The sequence below is a fragment of the Anabrus simplex genome, chromosome 3 (genome assembly GCF_040414725.1).
Source record: "Anabrus simplex isolate iqAnaSimp1 chromosome 3, ASM4041472v1, whole genome shotgun sequence".
In the NCBI taxonomy this organism is placed as follows: domain Eukaryota; kingdom Metazoa; phylum Arthropoda; class Insecta; order Orthoptera; family Tettigoniidae; genus Anabrus; species Anabrus simplex.
In genome coordinates this window covers 128,860,243-128,886,033 of record NC_090267.1, presented here as the reverse complement: position 1 = coordinate 128,886,033, position 25,791 = coordinate 128,860,243, and the positions used below count along the sequence as shown (strand labels likewise).

Below are 25,791 nucleotides of genomic sequence, written 5' to 3'. Positions count from 1 at the left end.
GATAGGGTACAGCAGGCTTTTAGGTGGAAATACCATCTCTCGGGCCGTGGAGATTTGTATTGGTGATGTGATTTGTGGAGAAGGTGAGGTGGGTCCCAGCATTCGCCTTAGTGCAGGAGAATGGAAAACTACGGAAAACCATTCTCAGGACAACCAACGCTGGGGATCAGATCCTTCACATCCTGAATGTAGAGCTGTAAGGCTAGTAAAACTAGCTGCTGTTAAGCCGAAGCCTACACTACTGAGTCAGTTACGCGTTGTCAGTTGCTGAAGACAGGCAAACAAAAGCAATCAATAGTGCTCCAATGAGGCAACATGTTTACAATCAAAATAAGTAATGTATTTGTTATTGTATTTATTCATTGTTAATACTTATCATCAATAAATAATTGTCATCTTTGAAAAATGAATTGTAATGTCCATTGTAAAGGAGCAATTTATAATGTTTCAGGTTTGATACTGAGGATGTGGAAGGAATATATGTTGATACCAACAGAGCCATCTGTGTTCAGCCTATGGTATATGCTGAAGGCTACGTTGTATTAGAAGTCTCAACTGGTGAGAAAGGCTACAACTGGAAGGGGAAATATTTCATTGGTAAGTTAATTAATGATATGAAACCATACTAAACCTCCTGCAATTCCTGGTTGAGAAACTATACCCGTTCCTTACAGGAATGGTGAATGGTGAATTGTAATAAGTAATGTAGTTGTTGTTAATTCATTGTTAATCCTTCATGCTGAGGGTGGTATGACCGATGAGGGGAACCCACCAAGTGTAACAACCCACTTTCCCAGAATCTTCGCTCAGTGAAAGAGGGATTGAAATAAGTAAACACATGTTTTGGCTTATCCGTAGACACTCGACCGTTTCCAAGAAAATTACGGTCGAAGTTTCCAACGTCCTCTATGTGCCTTGTAGCATGCAACAAGTTCAACTGGCACAGTGGCTATCGTCATGGCTTCACACTTTCACTTCCATGTTCAAATCCCAATTAATTGTGTTTTTCTGTTTTGTTTCATTTATCTACTTATGTCCATTGATGATTACTACACAGATATTAATTATAAAATTACAATTGGGTTTCACAAAAAGTGTTATGCATTTATTATATAATATAGCCTATATCTATTTGTGTTATTTTTCAGGGATTACAATGTTTTGTAAGCTCATTCTTGTATTGACTCTTCAGGGAGATACAGTGCATGCCCTGGATGATACCGATCATAGGCAAGTTTGCCACAGTTATATATTTCTGGGTGGGAATATCACTCACAAAAGAAACTTAGTTAATATTACTGAAAATTTCACGTTTTGGCAATAAGTTTGTGACAAACCATGCATAATGGATCATTTTTCCAAAACAGTTCCAAATAAGTTGTTTCATTCATTTATCGATGTTTTAAAATTAATTTACCAGACAGAACATAGATGAATAAGGACAACAACATTCATGTGGTAATCTTCAATGGACAAAAGTAAGTAAATGAAATAAAACAAAAATTCATCAGGATTTGAACACGGGGTGCAAAAGTGTGAAGCCATGGCAAAAGCCACTGTGCCACTGCATCGGATGAACTTGTGGCACACTAAAAGGCACATAAAATATGTTGGAAACTTCAACAGTCATTTCCTACAAAACGGTTGAGTGTCTACGGATAAGACAAAACATGCGTTCGCTTATTTCGATCCCACTTTTTACTGAGCAAAGTTTATGGGAAATCGGGTTGTTACACTTAGTGGGTTCCCCTCATGAGTTCGTCAGCAAGACTTTGACTGAACTAGGTATCGGTTTCTCCTTAACAATACAAGGTTATAAGAAATGCCGTATGTATGCAAATAATCCTGCACCCTAATTTTAGGAAGGGAGATTTAAAAACAGACTTATTTTATTTTGTCTTGTATTTGTACAGTAAATTTGTATGGGTAAGCACAAATTTCTCTGATGCAAATTGATAATAGATCTGTGGAAATTCACAATCTTTCCTTCATAACTCTCTCTCTCTCTCTGTATATATATATATATATATATATATATGAGGTAGGAAATAAAGTTCATTGCAGTTTGCCTAACATTTTTATTCACATTTTTATGTTTTATCTTCACGTTCCCTCAAATAATAATGTATTTTGTACAAAAAAAGTATAGCTATGACGAGACTTGAACTCACGTCATTGAGGTTTGTAGACAAGTACGCTTGTGGTCAGTGGCATCGTGTGCTTAAAATCTTTGCGTGTTCACACAGAGTTGACAGTAGATTAGAAAAATATGATGTGTAGGCCTAAGTTGCTCCTCAGTCAGTCAATACGTTAACAGGAGCTCAGTTAGCCTAGGTCATGGTAGGCTTGACTGTGCTATAACTCTCAAAGTATATATGCATTGCATTGAAATCAGAGGATTCATCAATTTTTCAGAAATTATTAGGTTGTGGACGCGACATGTTTAAGTAAAATTTGTTTGCCTTTTAGTGCTCTATCACCTCCACTTGGTCTGAAGTGGATCCTGCGTCATAACATTTGTCCTCAATTTTTCCGAAAATTAAAGCGTATTGACCTAAACCCTTATACACGAGTTACTGTTGAATATCCCACAACAGGTACATTGAAGCTCGTTGAAATCACTTGGACGCAGGGTCTGGCCTCTCCTTGTTAGACAGGACATTATAAGACTCAACATAGGTTTAAACTCTAGTTACAGTTTAACTCAATTTTCAGTTTAAACCATAATTATAATACCAGCCCTAAGACAATTATTTCATTACATTTAGAATATGCTTTGAGCTACTTTCAGTAGATAACATATAGAGTCTACATCAAACCACCATATTGTAGACATGAATTCACTAAGGTATTAAGGTGGTCTCTATCCAAGGTATTTCATCGCATATCTATTATGTGAATAAAAATGAAATATGAAGGCATGTACTCTGGAAGCGCCTCTTCCAGGGGTCTTAAGGATCATGTGAGCATGCGAACACCCTAGTAATCCCAAAACTCTTGAAATTTACATGATATTATATGATGAGAACATGATTTCTGTATGTTGTGAGCGTATTTACGAAGTTGTAAGTGCCGATTCACTTTACATTTCCACTTAAATCATGTGCCATGCCAGGTGATGACAACCCCGTTTTGCTTTTCTTTTTTTTTCTTTATGTTGCATCGACACAGATATGTCTTACGGCGATGATGGGATAGGAAAGGCCTAGGAATTGGAAGGAAGCGGCCATGGCCTTAATTAAGGTACAGCCCCGGCATTTGCCTGGTGTGAAAATGGGAAACCACGGAAAACCATCTTCAGGGCTGCCGACAGTGGGGCTCGAACCCACTATCTCCCGATTACTGGATACTGGCCGCACTTAAGCGACTGCAGCTATTGAGCTCGGTAACCCCGTTTTGAACTACAAACTTTGGCATACTGCATAGCTAGAGCTTGAAAGGGCAATACTGTGGGTATGGCGAATATGATCACAGTTTATTGTGTGATCAGGTCACTGCCTGCTCGATATGCATCTGATGGCCACTTCATGTCGAGCAGGCAGTGGATTATGGACCGCTGACCTGCTTCCAGTGCCTCCTCCAAAAGTTATTTTCAAATTCCAAAGATGACAACATGTATCGCATAGTCCGTGGCATTGGTTAATGCACAGAGCTGTTACCTTGGAGTGGAGTGGCGCTATTGACAGTCGCATGTATAAAATAATATTGAACAAACCAAAGAAGTGACATGACCTAGGCTAACTGAGCTCCTGTTAACGTATTGACTGACTGAGGAGCAACTTAGGCCTACACATCAGATTTTTCTAATCTACTGTCAGCTCTGTGTGAACACGCAAAGATTTTAAGCACACGATGCCACTGACCACTTCCATGTTTGTCGACAGGCCTACAGCCAGTATAAGTACCTAAAAAGGAATACAGAATTGGCACATAAGTCATATATATAGAGATAGGAACATAAGTAATGGCATCAGCATCATAAAAAGCAATAGGAGAAGAGACAAGGACAAACACAAAAAGACACAGACAATCTCAACATCTTCAAATATATCTCTTCTCATTAAATCAAATTCTTGTACATCTATTTCTTCTTGGCCCCAGACAACTCATTTCTACTTCTCAGCTTCATCAGGAGGGCAGGTTTTGACACACTTTGAGTGGACATCTTGACAGATCTCCAGTTTTGATGTGGAAAGTGTAGAATAGTAATACTTCTAAAAGAGCCATTATTTCTGATATGATATGTTACAGCTTGTGTCCTCATCAAATTTTGAGTCTATAACCACAAAAATTTTAGTTATACTTCTAACATATGTACCAAGTGATTGCTTCAATTACAGAAACCCCACAAACAGCTGCTCAGAAAATAATATTTCAGTCAGAAGATGATGTTCATTTAAAATCCCCTGCTGAAATAAAGTTTACATGGAACAGCTACAACTTGACCAGTAATTCCAATGCTGGTATTCGGATTTCCTTATGGGGATATCGAGAGACAACGATTCGTCCTGAACTTCTCTACATAGACATGCTTGAGGTAGGTACATTATTTATATTGGTAGCACAGTAAAAACTACTGAGGACTTTCTAGATCTTAACACTTTCAACACTACGGCCTTATGTGAAACGGGTGCACTGCTTTTCTAGTTGTGGACGGTACCTGTATGCTATAAGGGCATGATTTTCATGCATGTTTATAGGTGGCTGCACGTGTCCCATATGGTTCCCATCCCTTGCTTGGATGTAGTAGTGTACCTAGTGTCCATTAGAATACAGCAGTTATTGGGAAGTTCAAACCTAAATTATAAAAAGGGTAGTTTCTCCTTGCCACAACCTCTCCCGAAGCACTTGATGTGACAGATGTTGAGTGCGCCAAACATCTCTGCCTATCAGGTGTGTTACTGTACAAACATGTCCTCACGCTGGCTCAATGGTAGTGATATCTTGGATATTTTATCGAGAGAAGCGGGTTCAGAAATAGATGACAGTGATGAATACTCCACTTATGAACCAGATAACATATTAAGTGATAGTTCGGGGAATAATTCTATTTGTTACATCACTTTCAAATGCAAGTGTTTTTAGATGCATTATTTTATTCCAAATACAAATGATAGAAATACTTCACCTCCCCAGAAATTTGGGGTATTATTTTTTTGTCTAGACGAAGAGATGCACCTGTACTGTAAAAAGAAAACAGATGATGGTGCAAGGAGGTAGGTCTGTATATATAGCCCAATGTTTTCAGGGCTACAATAACAAAACAAACTGTTCCCAAATAGGTAAATTGTGTATTTCAAACAAAATTGTGTTTATTTGTAGCTTAGGAAGCCATATTAAATGATTCATTTTTATTGTTTGAGCAGGCTTATTGGTAAAATATGAATGTAAAAGTTTTTCTCATATATTTTTTAATGTTTTGCATAAGACTAGTATAATTAAAATACTTTAGATATGTACTTCCTGATCAACATCTTCATTTTGAATGGCTGACACCTTCATATGATACAAAAGTCAAGTATGTACTATGTTTTGCTGTAATAATGTATTAAAATTCAGGAAAAAGGCCCACTTCACTGCCAGAGTCCATGTTAAAATATGGTAGTGTTGAAAGTGTTAATTATATTGTTGTCTGATAACTAGCTATTGTGATGCTTGTACAATTTGGACCTAAAATTGGTATAGGTATCTCCTAGGGGCTGGGTAGGGGGAGTGTGTGCTGCTGGTACAGTGGTTTAGTCATTTGACTCCCAACCCGAGTGTGCTGTATATGGAAACGGAACGGGTGTCCAGTCATTTGGTCTTAAACATCTTGCAAGATCCTAAATTGAGTCTGGGTGTTATACCAACCCCACATAAACATGAAAAAATAAGAAAGCAAGAAAATACTATTCAGCATAATTTATTCAGATTAAGGATGCAAGATAATAGGATAGTCACCAAAATATTCTATAACCTGTGATCAAACAACTCAATTTAAACTTGCCAATCTGATTGTGAAATGCATTTTATTTTTTGTAGAGTAATATGAACCACTACAGAGAATTATAAATCACAACTTTTATATTTATATTTTTTCTGTGGGATTTAATTCAAACCAAATGCTCATACTTTTTGTTTATGATTTCAGGATAGTACAACTAATACTGGTGTATACACAATTGCTCCAGGTAACTACAGGAATCGTGACAATAGAGCAGTTAGCGACTGCCAGTTTGGTTTTATTCAAATTAATCTGACTCAGCCTGAAACTTACCAGGGACTTTCTGTTTCACCGTAAGTACTAGTATATACCAAAACAGCCAATGAAATTAGTTCATTTTCAATTGGGTTACCGGTATGCATTAATAAATATTGTATACATTATTGGATGCTTAAAGTATTTATTCAGATATTTAATAACTATTAACATGAAAATTTTAGATAAAACAGATATGGTAGCAAGTCCACAACAGATACGTTATCACCAGATGAAATAAATTTAGTTGTACCACAGAAATCTCATGTAATTCACAAATTCCTTTTTTCACAGGAGTACAAAAATTTAATGATTTCTTTGAGAATCAAGTTTATCATATTCATTATTTTCTGGTCCATTGCAGCGATGGTTATTTTTAAGTTTGCCTTCAATACCAATGTTTTATTACCTCAGTATTTTAAATGGGTATGTTCAGTATTTACTGAGAACTACAGCGAATGTTGACAGAAGCGTTAACCTTAACTGGGTTTTTTTATATTCATTGTATGTCCAAACATCTACAGGGTCAGAGTCAGATATGAAGTAGATGAATATTTTTAGCAACATTTTATAACCAAATGCCCTTCTTGACATCAACCTCATCAGAGGAGTTAATGAGAAGAAACAATGTGATATACGAAAGTAGGAAGGGAGAGGGTGAAACATGGTGCTTTGAATAGCACCAAAGGCTTAATGTGCACATACAATGGACAATAATCAACTGTGTAATATGCTCTCACTCTATATGAACACTGTGGAAATGTCTGGAATTGAATCTAGGCTTTTAGCGTGCAATCTAGCGATTAGAAATTATATATCACCACCTCTCCTAGCCTGCTGGCCAACATTCTGATGGTAACATTTTTTCACCAACGGAGCTTGAACGCCTTAATGGCCATAGCCCCACTTGGACTTTTAAAAAATAAAATATATATTCAATGAAAGTAATGGAAATGGACCAAAATGTTTGAAGTCTTGAAGTCCATACTCTTTCTTCTTTATCTACCGCTTTTCCCACGCCTGTGGGGTCGCAGGTGCAAACTGTGTCGCACATGTAGATTTGGCCCTGTTTTACGACCGGATGCCTTCCCTGACGCCAACCCTGCATAGAGGGATGTAATCACTATTGTGTGTTCTGTGGTGGTTGGTAGTGTAGTGCGTTGTGTAAATATGAAGAGGAAAGTGTTGGGACAAACACAAACACCCAGCCCCTGAGCCAGAAGAATTAATCAGAGGCAATTAAAATCCCTGACCTGGCAGGGAATCAAACCTGGGACCCTCTGAACTGAAGGCCTCAACGTTGACCATTCAGCCAATGAGTCGGATGAAGTCCATACTCTTTCCTTTCCATTATAAACATAAAAGTACAGTATATCAGGGCCCCCATTAGCATTGTTCCAGGTGCACTGCAGCCTTTAGGTTTATTTTACTACGCTGTTTGAAATTAATATCAGTCCATTATTCCTGGGTTCCCCAGAAATGAATATGCATTTGATTACTTTGGTTTGATGATTATATTCCCAAATATATTGTACCTCTTGTGGGTTAGAGCCTCACTCTCATACTTGCAAAATGTTAACACATTATTTATGGAAGAATCGAAGCTGAGTTAGGAGATCAGTTAGCTGTAGAAGAGATGTAGGAACATGCGAAGCCATCTTGACTTTACGACTCATCTCAGATTAAATTGAAAATGACAAGCCTACGTACATGACATTCATTGATTCAGAAAAGGCATTCTGTAATGCTGATTGGACCAAGCTGCTGGAAATTCTTAAGGTGGTTGGGGGATCAGACACCAAAAAAGAAGGATTATTTGTCTGTACAAAAATTAGTCTGCAGTGATAGGAATCAAGGGCTATGAGAAAGCAGCAGCAATACAGAAAGGAATGTTTAGCTAGAACAGGAGGTAGAGGAAATCAAAGAGGAATTTGAAAAAGGAATCAATCCAAGGAGAATATAGCACCTGTTGAGCACATACACTAATAAATAATAATAATAAAAATGATATAATAATGATAATGAAATATGAATTAAAAAATAATAATAAAAATACCGTAATAATAAAAATGAATTCGAAAAATAATAAAATAACAAAGCTTGGAAATGATGGTAAACTTATCAATACACAAAATTGAACCATACGCAAGGGAAACAACTTATAGGCCTAACAATGACAACTATGGACAGGATTGTGGAACGTGCTGGAGCCCTATTGAGGTTTGCAGGAAGGTATGATGTTATGGGGAAGAAAAGGTTCACGATCATCCACCTCAAACTCAACTATATTAAAATTGACAAATGAAAAATACAAGAACAAAATTAATAAATGCCAGAGCAGCTGATACTTAACTCACAAACCAAGGATGTTTAAATAGACTTTAACAAAAGATACAGATCCACTAAACCAAAACGGAAGACATAATCAGGATACTTAAGTAAATTTGTAAAACACAAGGTTTAACATCGTAAAATTATGCAGAATTACAATATATTGTCAATAACAAAATGCAGGTGACTGTCTGTCGTAAACAGTCATTCAGAGAATTGAAATTAGTGACGATAGGACTCTAGGGCAAACTCAGACATGTTGAATTTAAAACACTGAAAATTACATTAAACTAGAAAATACTGAAACACAGAAGGAATTGAATAAAATCAACATGATAGAAAAACATAGAAATAGCACTTACCAAGAAGGGGAAGAATTCCCCGAGGGGAGCCCTCGAGTGTGTACACTCATGAGGATGGTCAGATGGAAAAGACGCAGACGAATCCCATCACACACGCGAAGCTGGCAGAAGGCCGGAAATGGACTGATCACAAACAACCAATAGGACACTGAATTCCTCTAGATTCCCATTTTTCGCCTATTGGAAAGGTCGTTACTCTGACCAATCCAATTACATGACCATATATGGTCAGTTTAAGATAGTTAGCAATTTCACAAGTTTGCGAACATTTCTATTGCGGCACAAGTTTCATCAGCGGTAACCGCATATGTGGCATAGGATGCCTCAAAAATAAACCCCTTTTAAATTTTTTCAATCATATTACAAAATTACAATTCTTGAAGTACAGAATATAAAATGATAATACCATTTAGTTATTTTTCACACAATAATTAAAAAATAATTTTCAATAAATTCTTCAAGTTACATTAAAACGTCCAGAATGTCTTTTCTTCATGCTTCTTGAAATTAATTTAAATGATACACACAACACTAATACAACACAACTGAATGAAATATAAATACAAAGGTCACTTAATCGCTCTTGCAATGTTAAAAATATTCAAAAGTTCATATTCTTGAGGTTTCCCTAAATTGCATAAAAGAAATATTACAAACATATTCAAATAAATATTTTCTTCTAGTTACATAAAAATAATTCCTGCAGAGTCCAGAGTCCATATTTCTTCATTTTCCACAATACTAAAATATTACAGACATAAAATGAAATTCTGCTGTCCTTTCTTGAGACAAAAATGAAATTCTGCTGTCCTTTCTTGACAACACACAAGTGACAGAGAGGAAACAAAAACTCTGAGATTTGTTGATAATATTATTTTATGAGTATCGGAGAAGGCGTATAAGATGAAAAATAAATCCAAAACAAAAGTAATGGAATACAATCGAGTGATGTAGGAAGTATTAGATTATGAAATGGAGTCTGAAGGGAAATAGGTTAATATTGTTACTTAGGTAGTAGAATAATTAACGATGACGGAAATGAAGGGGACTGGCACAAGCAGCAAAGGCCTTTCTTAAGAAAATAAATTTGCTCCTCAACTCTTGATATAAAAATTATTAAGATGATTTTGAAGACTTTCTTCTACTGTATAGAAGTGAAATGTGGACAATGGGAGGGGGGGCAAAGGCGGCTCAGCAGAGTGCACTCTCCCACCTAGTTCTGCAGTTATGGGCAGTGAAAGCCTTTTCCTTCACGCATCCAAAGGCCTTTATGACCTGAATGGAGAAGGCTTTGCTTTTGCTTTGTATCAGAAGCAAATTTTATCCTGCAACATCAGTATGCTTACAGGTGATACCTTAGTATGGGCTTAACTGAACCACATGAAAACAGCATTGTTCATTTATTCATATGGCTGCCACCATCTTTTCTTAATGTCTTTATTAATATTTTCTTTCTATTCCTTTAAGAAATAGTCATGATTTACAGAGCAATTTTGGATTTCACTTCTTCTGCACTTAAACTGGATGTTATTTGTGTTGAGATTTTCCTTTATAACTCTTCTTTATAACAGAAAATTGTTTTTCCAGCAAAAGGGCATTCATTTTTTGCTTGTGCACGCTCACTGTGACAGTGCACTCACTTCTCTCTCTCTTAGTAACAAGTCTGGCTAAGTGACTCAGACGTTTGAGGCGCTGGCCTTCTGAACCCAACTTGGCAGGTTCAATCCTGGCCCAGTCCGGTAGTATTTGAAGGTGCTCAAATACATCAGCCTCGTGTTGGTACATTTACTGGGATATAAAAGAACTCCTGTGGGACTAAATTCTGGCATCTTGACATCTCCAAAAACAGCAAAAGCTAGCAAATGTACCCGTGCTTCGCTACAGTATTCTATTGTATATGAATATCGAAGTAAATTACTGTACATGCAGTGAATAAGATTTTTTTAAATTGCATGCTCTTAGTGTTATCCAGAAACAGCAGGGGAAGGTTCCCATACGTTGTTTCCAATGTAAAGTGTGAGTTGTGGAGTTGTGATATAATGGCAGGCTCACCTTTTACTGCCATTCTTAATCAAGTATGGAAGTTTTCATTGTAATGGGAGGTCCCATTACCTACTGCACGGTCACAATTGATTTGAAGAGTTTTTTTGTTACAATGGCAGGTGCCCTTTACTACTTCCAGACACATTGCAGTTAAGAAGACTTTATTCTAATAGCAGGCAGCTTCCCTACTGCCAGTCAAAATTGAGTTGTGCTGTTATCATTATAATGACAGACCCCTTTTCTTAATGACATTCACACCGAGTTTGTGAGTTTCCTTCATAATAGCAAAGGCCACTATGCCTAATGCGAGCCACATTTTAGATGGGTAAATTTGTTTATAATGGCGGGCACACTTGCCTACTCCTAAACACAGTCAGTTAGGGGAGGTTTTTAACAAAATTGCATGCTCTCTTGACTTCTGCCAGTCAAATTGAGAAGGGAATTATTGATTACAGTGGTAGTCCCTCCTTACTAATGCTAGTTACAAAGGAGTTGGTGATGGATCCCATTCCTCCTGCCAGTCAAAGTCGATAAGGAGAGTAATGATTACAACAGCAGAAACCCTCCTGCTGAGAGTCACTATCAATGTAAAATATTAATTATAATGGCAAACACACCATTTCTACATCGCTACAAATTGATTTCAATGAATACATATAGATCGACATACGAAGTATTGTATATGCATGTTTACAATATTGCAAAGCTTCATTTACAGATTAACTGTTGCTAAATGATACATCATATTGACAAATGGATTGTACCAAAAGACACCTCATTTAGCAGTCTAAATGTCTGGTCTTAAGATATTTTCTCCTGTCTCATCTGTTTGTGGGTAAAATTGAGTTAGAAACGTTGAATAGGGTGAAATTTGGGTAAGGTTTTCTCACAGTGCATTATTTTTGGGTACTAATGTGACAGCTAAAAACATAGAATTTGGCTCACGTATGGATAATGGTTGGGCCAATGTTCGTGTAGAATTAGATGATTCTATCTTTGATATTCGAACTACGAATAATACGTATACAAAGAGCAAAATGTAGGTATAATCGAGAAATAATAATAATGTTATTAGCCTTATGCCTCACTAACTACTTAACATATGAATAGTAACACAGTAAGGTTTCCACCTATTCAGTACTAATATGTATTTACAATGTTATAAATTACATGGAACTAGTTTCGACCCGCCTAGGGGTCATCATCAGCCATATTAAAGCATACATACGTATTTTGTCGAATCCTGAAAGCATGTTATTTTTAACTGTAATAATCGTATGGATTTTATAATTTATAAAGTGAAGTTTGGTAATGAGATGAGAAATGTTAGTATGGTACAGGTGAGTAGTAAATAATAATATATATACAAACAAGTTTGGAACAAAGTACTAGTGGGGTGCTTAGAGTTGTAAAATATAACCTCGTGGATGTCAGTAGTCCTCATACTAAAGAAACAATGTAAAATAACACATATAAACATATATACAAGTATGTACAAAGTCTGGAGAGTAAAGAGTGATACTCTTTTTTAATGTTGAGTTGGCTTGACACTGATCACTTAAGCGGAGAAATTAGGTATTTGGTGTATTAAAGCTGTGTTGGTCAACAACATGAAATTCATAACCACTAACTACTGTTTTTAAGGTTTTTGGAGATGCCGAGGTGCCAGAATTTAGTCCCGCAGGAGTTCTCTTACGTGCCAGCAAAGCTACCGACAAGAGGCTGGCGTATTTGAGAACCTTCAAATACCACCGGACTGAGCCAAGATCGAACCTGCCAAGTTGGGGTCAGAAGGCCAGCCCCTCAACCATCTAAGCCACTCAGCCCAGCTAATCGAGAAATAGAGACAAATCTAACATATAAGAAATGTAGATACAACGAAACGTCATCGGATCAAAGTTGTAGATCACTCCAAATTGAACTGCAATAGTGCCATCCGTTTTGTGATATGACTTACCGTTTAGCCGTGAAATACCTAGAAATGAGGGTCTGCACCAACATTAAAATTGCCTCAATATTCCAATATTTTTGGGGGTAAAAAAATTAAATATTTTAAGATCTTGGAAGATCTAAGGCTAAGACACATAATTTTGCCAAATTTCAATTTTCTAGCTCATATGGCAGATTGTGCCTCAATCATGCTTTGGGGGAGGTAGGGGTTAAAAATGACGACTTTCAGGAAACTAAAGCTAACAAATATGCAGATCATCATTATTACACCTGAAATGGATAACTGTACATTATCGCTAAAATACTCAATGTACAGACACACTGTCGTTACAATTTTATTTATATAGATAAGGAATCTGCTCTATGTACAGCACGTTTTGAGTTAAGGCCAATGGGACTTAGACTGTAAAACTGATCATTCATGATATCTCCCTTATTAATCCTCCTATCGAAAAAATGCATATGAGAAAAAAGTTTTAGAAGTAGATTTCCGTCAAGGTTGGTCAATTTCCAGTCAGGTTGATCTTGTATATATTGTGGGAGAGTGAAATCACTATTTCGGTTCCCTATAAACCCCAGTCCAATCAGGAAATTTGAAATGGTATGGGCCTTTTTTTTAAATTAAAAAATGATATTTGTTCGTGGCGTCGACGTCTGTAGATCTTTTGCCACTATTTTCACCATATGATAGAGACCTGCGTGTAAGTGAAATTGTGGAAGTGTAGAGTGTTGAATGTGAGGAAAGGAACGTTAAGGATGACACAAACACCCAGTCCCCAGGCCAGGGATATTAATCATTTACAATTAAAAACCCCTGATCCGGCTGGGAATCGAACCCGGGCCCACCAGGTGACAGGTGGACACGTTGCCCCCTACACGGCGGGGCTGACATGGTATGGGCCTAAAAACCTACCTTTGGACAGGTGGATGCTAAATATAAAGTTCGGTTGACATATCTCCAGTAGTTGTGAAGTAATGAAAAATACGCTTTACACGCACCCGCTTTAGAGTTAAGGCCGGTGGGACTTGTACTGAAAAACAGTCTGTTAATGGTATCTTCCCTGTTAATCCTCCTATCGAAAAAATGTACATGATAAAATAGTTTTAGAAATGGATTTCAATCAAGGTTGATCGATTTCCAGTCAAGCTGGTCTTGTATATATTGTGGGGAAGTAAAATCTCTGTTTTGGTTCCATATAAACCCCAGTCTATTCCGGGAATTTGATGTGGTATGGACCAAAAAGCTTACCTGTAGACAGGTGGATGCTAAACATGAAGTTTGGTTGAAATATCTCCAGTAGTTTTCAAGTTATAAGAAATACACTTTACAGGCACCCACTCTTCAGTTAAGTCCAGTGGGACTTGTACTGAAAAATGGCTCGTTAATGATATCTCCCTTATTAATCCTTGTATTGTAATGATGCATATGAGAAAAAAAGTTTAGAAATTGATTTACATTAAGGCAGGTAGACTTCCATTCTGATGGTGTATATTTTGTGGGAGTGCAAAATCACGGTTTTGGTTTCGTATAAACCCCCAGTCAGTTCAGGGATTTAGAAACAATATTGGTGCCAAAACCTACCCAAGGACAGGTGGATTCTAAATATGAAGTTTGCTAGAAATATATCCAGTAGTTTTCAAGCTATAGACAAACAAACAAACAAACAAACAAACAAACAAACAAACAAACAAACAAACAAACAAACAAACAAACAAACAAACAAACAAATAGACAAACAGACACCAAAGCTAAAAAAATATGCAGATGGTCATTATTAAACCTGAAGTGGATAACTGTACAGAAATTTCACCAAAATAGTCAATGGTCGTTATGATTTCATTTATGTAGAAGATTATTATTTATTTTTTTTTGCTAGGGGCTTTACGTCGCACCGACACAGATAGGTCTTATGGCGACAATGGGATAGGAAAGGCCTAGGAGTTGGAAGGAAGCGGCCGTGGCCTTAATTACGGTACAGCCCCAGCATTTGCCTGGTGTGAAAATGGGAAACCACGGAAAACCATTTTCAGGGCTGCCGATAGTGGGATTCGAACCTACTATCTCCCAGATGCAAGCTCACAGCCGAGAAGATTATTATGATCATCTTAGTAACAATAAAACAGATGCTCCAAGAATGGTACAGTACAGGCATATGCAATGCCGATCTGTAAATAATTTTTTCAGTGTTCTTCTCCTTTGAAAGGGGATATATTGTTGATATATGACCAAAATTCATGGTCACTGTTTGAGGAAAATGGATGGTCGTTTTAATGAGGGTGGAAATAAATTTGTCTTACAATAATAATAATTTCGTGTGGCTATTCCTAGCCGAGTGCAGCCCTTGTAAGGCAGACCCTCCGATGAGGGTGGGCGGCATCTGCCATATGTAGGTAACTGCATGTTATTGTGGTGGAGGATAGTGTTGTGTGGTGTGTGAGTTGCAAGGATGTTGAGGACAGCACAAACACCCAGCCCCCAGGCCATTGGAATTAACCAATTAAGGTTAAAATCCCCGACCCGGCCGGGAATCGAACCCGGGAACCTCTGAACCGAAGGCTAGTATGCTGACCATTCAGCCAACGAGTCGGACAATTTGTCTTATGATGCTGGATAAAAGAGGGAAGGAATAATGACGGTTAGCTTAGAGTTGTGGTTGTCTGGAGAAGTTCACTGTAGTCTTATCCACACTTTACTGACAACCACATGGACCTGTTCCTGTCAGCCTTGTGAGAACAATTCAGAAGCTAATTCAATAATAGTAGCAAGTTCCAGTTTGGTAAACCAGTATAACTGGCAGGAGGATACATCATTCTGACAACATTCTGTCTGTATAAAGACATGAATCTATCCATAAGTCTTGGTCCAGTTAACCTGTAGTCTCAAAAGGTGGTTTTACATTGCATTCTCATATTTATGTTTCTCCCAGATGAAGCTATCAGGTAGTTGTGGTGGTGGTGGTAATTATTGTTTTAAGAGGAAGTACAACTAGGCAACCATCCTCTGTATAATACTAATCAGAGATTAAAAAAAATGGAAGGGATCTGACACCTTGAAAAATGAAGGCATAGGCCAAAGAAAGACAACGGCCACGAAGGGCACAAAAACAAAAGACTCCCTAGGCCTCGCAACCTAATACCATTGGGGTCAGAAAAGAACAAGGCCAGAGATGCTTTAATAAACTGTTGTATCACTCATAACATATTGATTGCAGACTTTGCTTTGATAGTTTTCTAAATTAATACAAAATATTCCCCACATAAAATTTTTCTTTAAAATTGACTTTCAGATATGACTGAAGAAAAGCCTTATATCAGTAGAACTAATGTGTTTACAAATTAATACATCTCTTCCCCATTTGCTTTCCCCACTGATCAAATTCTGTAAACTTAATTGTACAACAATCGCTTTGTATATCCATTTCTAATTAAAGCAAATTTAAATGCTTAAGTTAGAGACAGGCAACATCAGACATAACAATTTTGAAAGATTCATATTGCACTGTAAAGTGCTTCTGCTCATGGTGCACTATTAACTGGGACATTCTTAGCAATGATACTTTCCAAATGTAACCCTTCTTACTATGGTGGGCACAAAAGGTAAATAAATACAAACTTGTGAAAATCAGAAAATATTTTGTTGTAACATAGCTACTGTAATTTCAAGTTATAACAGCTGTGACCAGAATAATCAACAACAACTACTATGAAGATGTGACAGTGTACATAATTAATGAATCTTCAACCAGTGTTGGTTTTAAGAGATACCAGATAACCAGAATTTTTCAGTGATAAATTGTTCTTTAATGTACCAGAAAATCTACTGATATTGGTCTCTGGCATTTACGAATATTGATTGTGCTGGAATTCAGCTAGAGCCTCTGTGGCTCAGGCAGCAGTGCGCCGGCCTCTCACTGCTGGGTTCCGTGGTTCAAATCCCGGTCAATCTATGTGAGATTTGTGCTGGACAAAGCGGAGGCAGGACAGGTTTTTCTCCGGGTGCTCCGGTTTTCCCTGTCATATTCCATTCCAGCAACACTCTCCAATATCATTTCATTTCATCTGTCATTCATTAATTCTTTCCCCAGAGGAGGCTTCGGCAGCCAGCACAATTCATATCCTCACCGCTAGATGGGGGCTTCATTCATTCCATTGCTGACCCGGTTGAATGACTGGAATCAGGCTGAGGATTTTCATTTTCTTGAGTATAGAAGAGGAGCACATACTATTATGCAATGCAAGATTTTTCTCTGATATTGATTTGATGTGGTTGTTTCAGTCACTACAGTACCAGGAATTCCCTATAGTTAAATACATCATCCTCCTCCTACTTTCCCCTTATCGATCTCCTCTTGGTACAGGGCATTTATGGCACTTCTCCATCTTCCATTCCCCTTCTATCATTTTGTTCCAGACCAGGTTTCTTCTTCTTGCACTCCTCTTCATTGAATGAATGCTCCTTTTTCTAATCTCCTTTTAGCTCCTTTTCCCTTCAATTGCATCTCCATTATCCATTTTGGCATAATTTTCTCCTCCATCCTCTTTACAAGTCCAAACCATCTTAGTTTATTCCTATCAATTCTCTCATTTTGGTTTTCTATTCCAACTTCCTTTCTAACATCTTCATTTCTCACTCTGTCCTTTCTTGTCTTTCCTATCATACTTATGAGGCATTTCATTTTTCTACCTTGAATTTTACTAAATGCTTGTTAAGTTATAATAATTTTCTTTTTATGAATGCTTTAGAGTAAATAATTATCTAAGTTTGATATCATGTTGGAATATAACTCACAGTTTATATATATAGTGCATTTCACCCTCTTAATTGTTATTCTTTTCATTAATCATGGTTTTCTTTGAAATTTTAGAGTTTTATGGAGTAGACCAATCCCACTTGCATGGTATTTTGGTCCACAATGGGAACGTGAGTATGGCTCACGCTGGCCACAGGAAATGTGTAACAACTGGATAATGAATGATCGCTACCTCAAGAACTTTGCAGCAGAAATCCCACAATGTCCATGTTCTCTAGAACATGCATTGAATGACAAAGGACGCTACATGCCTGACTTTGATTGTGACAAAGATACTAATCGTAACTGCTACTACCACAAGACAGCAGTCCACTGTGTTAAAACAGGAACTCCAAGGTATGAATTTTTTTACCATAGGTGATGAACTAACATTTTAAATAAAAACAAATATTTTTTTAGTCATTTCAATAAAAATATATTCGTGGCATGACTTCTGGAACAAGAACTTTTGATGTTCTTGTTTACCTATCACTGAAGCAAATCACAATAGTATTGCATGAGATTTGGTTTATGTTTGTTAATTTAGGTTATATATACTGTATATGTATCGAAAACCAATGGAGAGCAACGACCTGCCATGCAAGCACATATGGATAGAGAGTATGCATTGAAGAAGCACATAAGTCAAACATTTTTGGCTGCAGTGTTCATTAGTGCAGGCTAGAATAAGAATTGTGGTTCACATTTAAAAAAGTAGATGCTGTTATGAGATAGATACAAAGAAAGTCAGATAAATACAGGGAAATGGATGATACAAAAAAAAAAAAAATAGACTGGTGAAAAACTAGAAACATGGGACAATCACGGGGGGAGGAAAGAATACCACTGGGTCTATGTAAGTACCGTATAATCTCGAGTACCACCCACACTGTTTTTTCGAAAATATCGCTTCCAAAATTGGGTGCGGTTCTTATTTAAAATTTTGGGAAATTTATCTTTCCGAATGCGTGTAAATCGGGCATCACTGCCAGCGCGGCTTGGCAACTGCTCTCTCCGCTCTCAGTATACTCTACTTCCGTGCTTGGCATCAGTCTCACGCAGGTTCTCAGAGTATTAACTTGAATTCCACAAAGCATTTGCGATCTTTTACTGCGAGTGAGAGACTGAAAGTACCAATAATTCGGGAAGGCATAATTATTGGAAATCGTGCCACCGGTAGGAAGTACTATATTGACAAGTCGTGTATTTGCGATTGGAGAAAAACGAGAAATGTACTATTAACATGTAGTGGTGATTGTAGAACTTTGAAATGCCAATGGACAGGACTGTGAATGTTAAGGGTGCAAAAAGTGTTACCATTAGAACAGGTGGTAATGAAAAACAACGGTGTACAGCAATGTTGTGTATTCTTACCACCGGAAGCAAATTGCCACCATACATTGTTCTCAAGTGAGAGACGCTTCCTAAAAAACTACCCGCAGGTGTTATCATCAGATCTCAGAACTCCGGCTGGATGGACAGTTCACTTGTGGAAGACTGCGTTAAGTGTGTCTGGCAACCTCGCCCTGGTGCATTATTGGGACAAAAGACCTTGCTTGTTCTCGACAGTTACCGCGGCCACACAACAGACGCTGTGAAGAAACATATCAAGGATGGGAAAACCGACCTAGCAGTCATTCCAGGCGGGATGAACGTCTATGCTACAGCCGCCGAATGTCTGCGTGAACCGTCCGTTTAAGGCAACCTTGAAACAGCTCTATACAGAATGGATGGCGGTTGATAATCACACACTGATGCCAACTGGTCGTATTCAGCGCTCGGAAATTTAGCTGCTGTGTTTGTGGATTTTGAGGGCATGGAATCATAAATAATCGTAAATAATTTTGACATCACTTTTTTAAAAATTTTGTTCTTTTAGAATAAGGGTGCGGGTCTTATTCGGTGACGGGTGGTATTCAAGATTATACAGTAATTGAAAGGAACAAGAAAGTGATGAACCAAGTATTATACAGAAAGATAGGAACATTAATAGGAAACACAGTAGTATAAGTACAATGACTGGGCAGTGTGAGAAAAGAAAGCAACAGAAAGGGAGACAAGAACAAGTATGAAAACACAAAAGGACAAGGACAGTCTCCACATATTCACATAGATTATTGTTTCTATCATCATATGATTTAATGCAGCACTCCATGCCACCTTACATGGTTTAATTTATTGATGCTACTTAACTATTACACCCTTTATTTACGAGGACTTCCTCAGCTTTTTGTTAACTCAAAACATGTCCCTCCAGATAAAGTAAGCAAGGCCTGGATACTTCAAGATGAAAATTATCAACAGGATTGTTTTGACTTGGTTACTCCAAATTGTTCTCATCTCACCAACATTAAGTACCTCTTCATTTGTATATTTCTAAGACTCTTTTTTTATTTATTTCATGACTAGTTACAATCCTTGTTCTGCAATGCTGAAGAGAAGTATGGCATATTCTGGTTTAGCACACTTGTTACTTCACTATGTGTATCATGTACATTATGCATTACAAAGAAAAACAACATGCAGTCAGCTCTGCAAAAGCAACAGAAATAAAACAAAAGCACAAAGTTGGTAATGTGGGAATTTGAACATGGCAGAACAGTACTGTGCTTAGCCACCTTGGGTCTTGATGCATGTTTGAACAAGACAGGCATACTCAGCATCAAGGAATTCGGGGCAGATTATCCCACTCCTGAATAGCAACTTCAGTCAGTTGTTAAATGTTAGCAGGAGGATTAAGATGGTGAGCAGTTACTCTCTTCAGTTAATGCAGGGTTGCAGGATGTATGGTTTTACTCGGTACTATATATTTTGTTCCACATATGGTGGGCCCTTTAAACCATATGCTGAATGCTCCTTTTTTTTTTTTTTTTCAGAAAACAAATTCTCTCTCTTTTTTGTTTTTAAATATCACACTATAGACCATAGTACCGTTCTTAAATGGTGTGTGGTTTTGATCAAAGAGTACAAAATGTTCCATACATTTCAGTTCTGACCAAACATCACTTTTTATTACTACCTGTTGCAAACACAAAGGCTGTATTCTTTACATCACACCCATTTAAAATAAAATCTCTAATAGCATAATAGTTTTAGTTCATATTATTAGTTAGTAGTTTTTAATAAATATCTGATACTGATATATTATTATTTCTTCTTCTTTTTCTACCGCTTTTCCCACACCTGTGGGGTCATGGGTGCGAGCTGTGTTGCACATGTGAATTTGGCTCTGTTTTACAGCCGGATGCCCTTCCTGACGCAACCCTACATAGAGGGATGAATGCAATCACTATTGCGTGTTTCTGTGGTGGTTGGTAGTGTAGAGTGTTGTTTCAGTATGAAGAGGAAAGTGTTGGAACAAACACAAGTACCCAGTTCCCAGGCCAGAAGAATTAATCAGAGGTGATTAAAATCCCTGACCCGACTGGAAATCGAACCTGGGACCCTCTGAACCAAAGGCTTCAACGCTCTCAACGCTGACCATTCAGCCAATGAGCCAGACACTGATATATTATTATTTATTAGTTAATACTGTACATCCTTAATCTCTATGGCCATTCATTAAATAGTTGCAGTTTTTCATTTTCATACTATAAGGTAAAGAAATCAAAGTGCTCCTTATTTCCAATCTGAAAATTTGGCAACCCTAACTTCATGCCATGCATATTCAGCACAGTTCATGTCTGCAGAATATACCAGCCACACCATTCACTTTATGCTCTGCATCTCAAGGAACTGAATCCTGAAGTGCAGATTGGAGAATGTGTCTCTGTATAAGAGACCATTTATGTTACCCTGGGTAAGAATTAGAGGTATCCTAAAACATCTCCTTTCTCCTCATGGTGCTCCACGATGTACGGCTCATTTCATCTCTCACCAGATCATCTCCCAACTCTAATGCTCCTATTGGATGGGTGCAAGCTTATGGTGACCTCATCAGAAAAGAGCGTAAGCTTCCAATGTTCTGATGCCATGGATTATGAATTGTTGCCCACCTCACACGAGTTGTCCTGTGGTGTGGTTTAAGAGCATCTTTTAGCACAGGCCTCTTTGATATCTGTTCTCTATCGTGCTGCCGATTGTGCACTATCTGATCTGACTCTGGGCTTTGATGGCCCTCCGAAGATCCTGTTGGAACAAGTTGGCAGTAGCAGTGGGTCTATCGAATGTTGAAAGTAATAAATCTGACCCTCTCTGCAGATTGTTGTGCAGGAGGGTCTCGTCTGTAGTCGATAAACAACTGTTTGTGTCTCTGAATATTTCCCAAACTCTGAAGAAGTCAGTCTGGCTCACACCAACAAGAGCAGGACATCCACTTGCTGCTATCCATCTTGCAGCAATGTCACCATTCGAATGTAGTCAGTAGCAGAATGGATACTCTTGCCCGGTTTACCTCAGTCTTACACGTACTGTGTATACGTCACCAACCTTATAAGTGATGTTCTTAAAGTGGCCAACAAAACAAACGCCTCCTTTCAGACAAATATCAAACCTGATCTAGACGTAGCATCACTGTGTGTCTCAGACATTGGCCTACAGTGTATACTGTAAACACGTTTGAGGTACCATGACATATACCATATTAAATCGTAATAAGCAGAAATTCTTTTAAGCACTGTATTTACATTCATTGCCACACTTCAGACTAACCCTGTTTGAAGACAGTATTCTAATACATAATTTATTTTAACTGAGCATTCAGAAAGGCTTTCATAGATTACTTAGACATCCTCCTTGCTTCTGTCATCACATGTTATTTTATTTGTCAAATAATATCTTATTAAAATTTCATTGTCTCCCATTGAAGTCCTCTCCGATTTAAATCATCCTCCACCTGATCCCTCCATCTTATTCATGGTCTTCATGCAGATTGGTTGAAACATATGTCTGTTAACTCTCACATTGCACAACTGCTGTACACTTAGCTCAACTCCAGACAAGGCTAATAACTTGCACAATCAACTCACACAACTACTCTGCATACTGAACTACTCAACACATATCAATCAGCAAGACGACAATAACAACAACAACATTGATAACACAATTCAACACCAACCACTAAATGGCAATAACACTACCTCAACACTCACTTGTTCATGGCAAGCCTGCTGATGAATTTCAAGTATCTTTGGGGTGCATCCAGAATAGAAACGTTCTAATTTTGTCTTCCAGAAAGTCCACAAAGACATCAGACGAAAAGTACAGTACAAGCAGAAGCTATCATATGCCTTCAGGCTGGCTGGGAGGCTGACTCACTCATCCCTGATACTGGAGGGGGGGGGGGCTTGCAGAGGGATAGCAGACTCATGAGCATGTAACATCATCATTCAAGAGCTGATAGTCCCGAACGGTTAACTTCTTCAGCTGTTCCTCTGTAAGGCACCAATCAGTCCACATGCACCACCTTCATCTTGCATCTCAGGCTCCATTGTATATGATTGATGACTTTATTCTCCTCATATTGCAGTAAGGGCCTTACCACACATTCTGGAGCTTGAGAAGTGAGCCTCTCTTCCTTATGGGATTATACAGCCACATTAGGTCATTCTCATTATACCCAGTGACATCCACTCGTTGGTTGTATCATGCCTTCATTTGGTTGTTTTCTATCCTCAGTCTCTTCCATGCCAGATTCATGCAGTATTGGTCAGCCAGGGCAAGATGGTTCTGATGTTGGCCAAATGCTAAATCCACTGGAGGTTAATTTTTCTTTCTTTGGAATCTTAACAATCCAAGGAAGGGTCCTCACTTTTTGGCAGAAGAGAGAACTCTTTTGCACCCTATTGGTGGTCTCTCTTGTGACTAAGCTCTCTCAGGAGACTATACTGCCCAAGCAGATGAAACTGTTCACACTGGTGGTCTGCTAGTTTAATCATCATCATCATCATCATCATCATCACCATCATCATCATCACCATCAAAGATTATCGTCGTCGTTGTCGTTGTCGTCGTCATCATCATCATCATCATCTTACTTTTACAGATCTTTAGGTTGAACTAAACCATTGTCTTCTACATGTTGACTCTTGTCTGCACCTCATTTTCTGTTTCTCCCTAAATCACAAGGCCATTAGCAAAGGCAAATGGATTGAGTTCACCGGATATTTCCTTAATGCTCTTCATTTTATCATCCATAATTTTACAGTAAACAGTTGAGGGACAGTGCACTGCTCTGGTAGACTATTCTTGGTCATAAACCATAATGAGTGAAAAGGCTTTTATCTACCTACTTATCTACCTACTTATCTATCTATCTATCTATCTATCTATCTATCTATCTATCTATCTATCTATCTATCTATCCAACTCGCACAGCTGATACAGTCCTTGTGTAACTTCATATTCATCTTGTCCAGTGGCATTAAACATGCATCCTCATAAAGGGAGACTGCCAGGCTGAGTGGCCTTCTGACCCCAACTTGACAGGTTTGATCCTGGCTCAGCCTGGTGGTGTTTGAAGGTGCTTAAATACATCAGCCTTGAGTCGGTAGACTTACTGGCATGTAAAATAACTCCTGTGGGACTGAATTCCAGCACCTCAGCGACTCTGAAAACCGTAAAAGTAGTTGAAAAATGAGGAGGTGAGGCAGGAAGCTGGGGTTATCTGTACTAGACAGTCAACACATCCAGACTATGGTGACTCAGACATTTGATAAAAATGGAATGTACTGAGAACATTCCTACTGTTCTTGGATAAAGAGGTAGAAGGAAATCATCCACGTGGAAGACCTAGAACCTCCTGAATGGCTATGTTCAAGATTGACATTACAGCTACAGGTAGGGACCTGGATAATATTATGTAGAACAAGACATTCATGAATAGAGGAATGCAGAAGAGGCTTATCAACAGTACCTGGGAAATTCAAAATGTAAGATGATGATGATGATGATGATGAAGATGACGATGATGATGATGATGATGATATACCGTATTCAATTATTTTTAAACAAATGTTTACAAGGATGTAACCTTCCAGTAACTCTTGTATAGAGTTACTTTTTTTTGTGAATTTTCCCACATTCAAAAGAAAGGGAAAGAATTTACATTAATCTGTTCTTGCTAGTATATTCATAATGATGATGATGATGATGATGATGATGATGATGATGATGATGATGATGATGATGATGATGATTCAAAAGTTATACATGTTTTGATTGATTTGCAACAAAAAAAAATATTGCCTTTAATTTACAACTAGCTTTAGCTAATTTCTCCTAATGTTAGTTGACAATTTTCTGATAAAGTAAAAAAAATTAATCTTTTGTTATTAGCCAGGAAGGTTCAGAACAGGAATGCTGCTATGACAAGACTAACTATCTGATGTTATCATATGACCAGCAGTGGGGCTCTCGTCCTCATAGATCTCACAACCTGGGTTTTCTTCCATGGAATGAAGCCAACAAGGTAACATTTTATTTAACCTTTCATAGTATGACTGATGCCAGTAATTAATATATAACTCCTAGGTTCTTTAGTCTGCCAAAAATAATTTTGAATAAATAAATTTATAAAGTAAATGTTTTATTTTTCACATAGTAAATAAATTTATAGTAAATCAATTATAAATTTTATTCAAAATTAGTTTTGGTATACTGAAGAACCTAACTGTTATAACTTATGTGAGTTGAAACAGAAAAGAGATGGTTTCAGATATTATGAAAAAAATGAAAATATTCCCTTTTCATTACGTTACATGTAACTGTATATACATACATAACATGAGCTGTTTGATTCATAGATTGTCATGTCGATACAGACATGAAGTGGATAGTTTGAAATAATAGTATAGAATGGAATCGATTTTATAGTCAAGTTTTTCAAAGGTTTGATGTTAAGTAAATCAATAGGGGCACAATTTCTACGTTTGCCACAACTACTAACTTGCCATTAATGACTGAACACCTGTAGATACTAGCTTAAATGGAGCTACCATGGTGTCAGTATGACAGGTCCGCCGAGCAAGTGGCCATGCAGTTTGGATCACGTAGCTATCAGCTTACATTTGGGAGATAGTGGCTTCAAACCCCACTGTCAGCACCTCTGAAGATGGCTTTCTATAGTTTCCCACTT

At 37.7% G+C, this 25,791-nt stretch overlaps 1 protein-coding gene across 2 annotated transcripts in view; it reads left to right on the top strand.

Moving 5' to 3' along the window:
- The window catches only part of LOC136866055 (protein mesh), a 164,209-nt gene that overhangs the window by 80,536 nt on the left and 57,882 nt on the right, over positions 1–25,791 (top strand). For both annotated transcript variants that reach the window (XM_067142694.2, XM_067142692.2), the window contains exons 7-11: positions 452–597; positions 4,341–4,537; positions 6,131–6,276; positions 17,790–18,071; positions 24,993–25,125. In XM_067142694.2, coding sequence (XP_066998795.2) covers positions 452–597; positions 4,341–4,537; positions 6,131–6,276; positions 17,790–18,071; positions 24,993–25,125 — 904 coding nt within the window. The remainder of the gene's footprint in view (positions 1–451; positions 598–4,340; positions 4,538–6,130; positions 6,277–17,789; positions 18,072–24,992; positions 25,126–25,791) is intronic.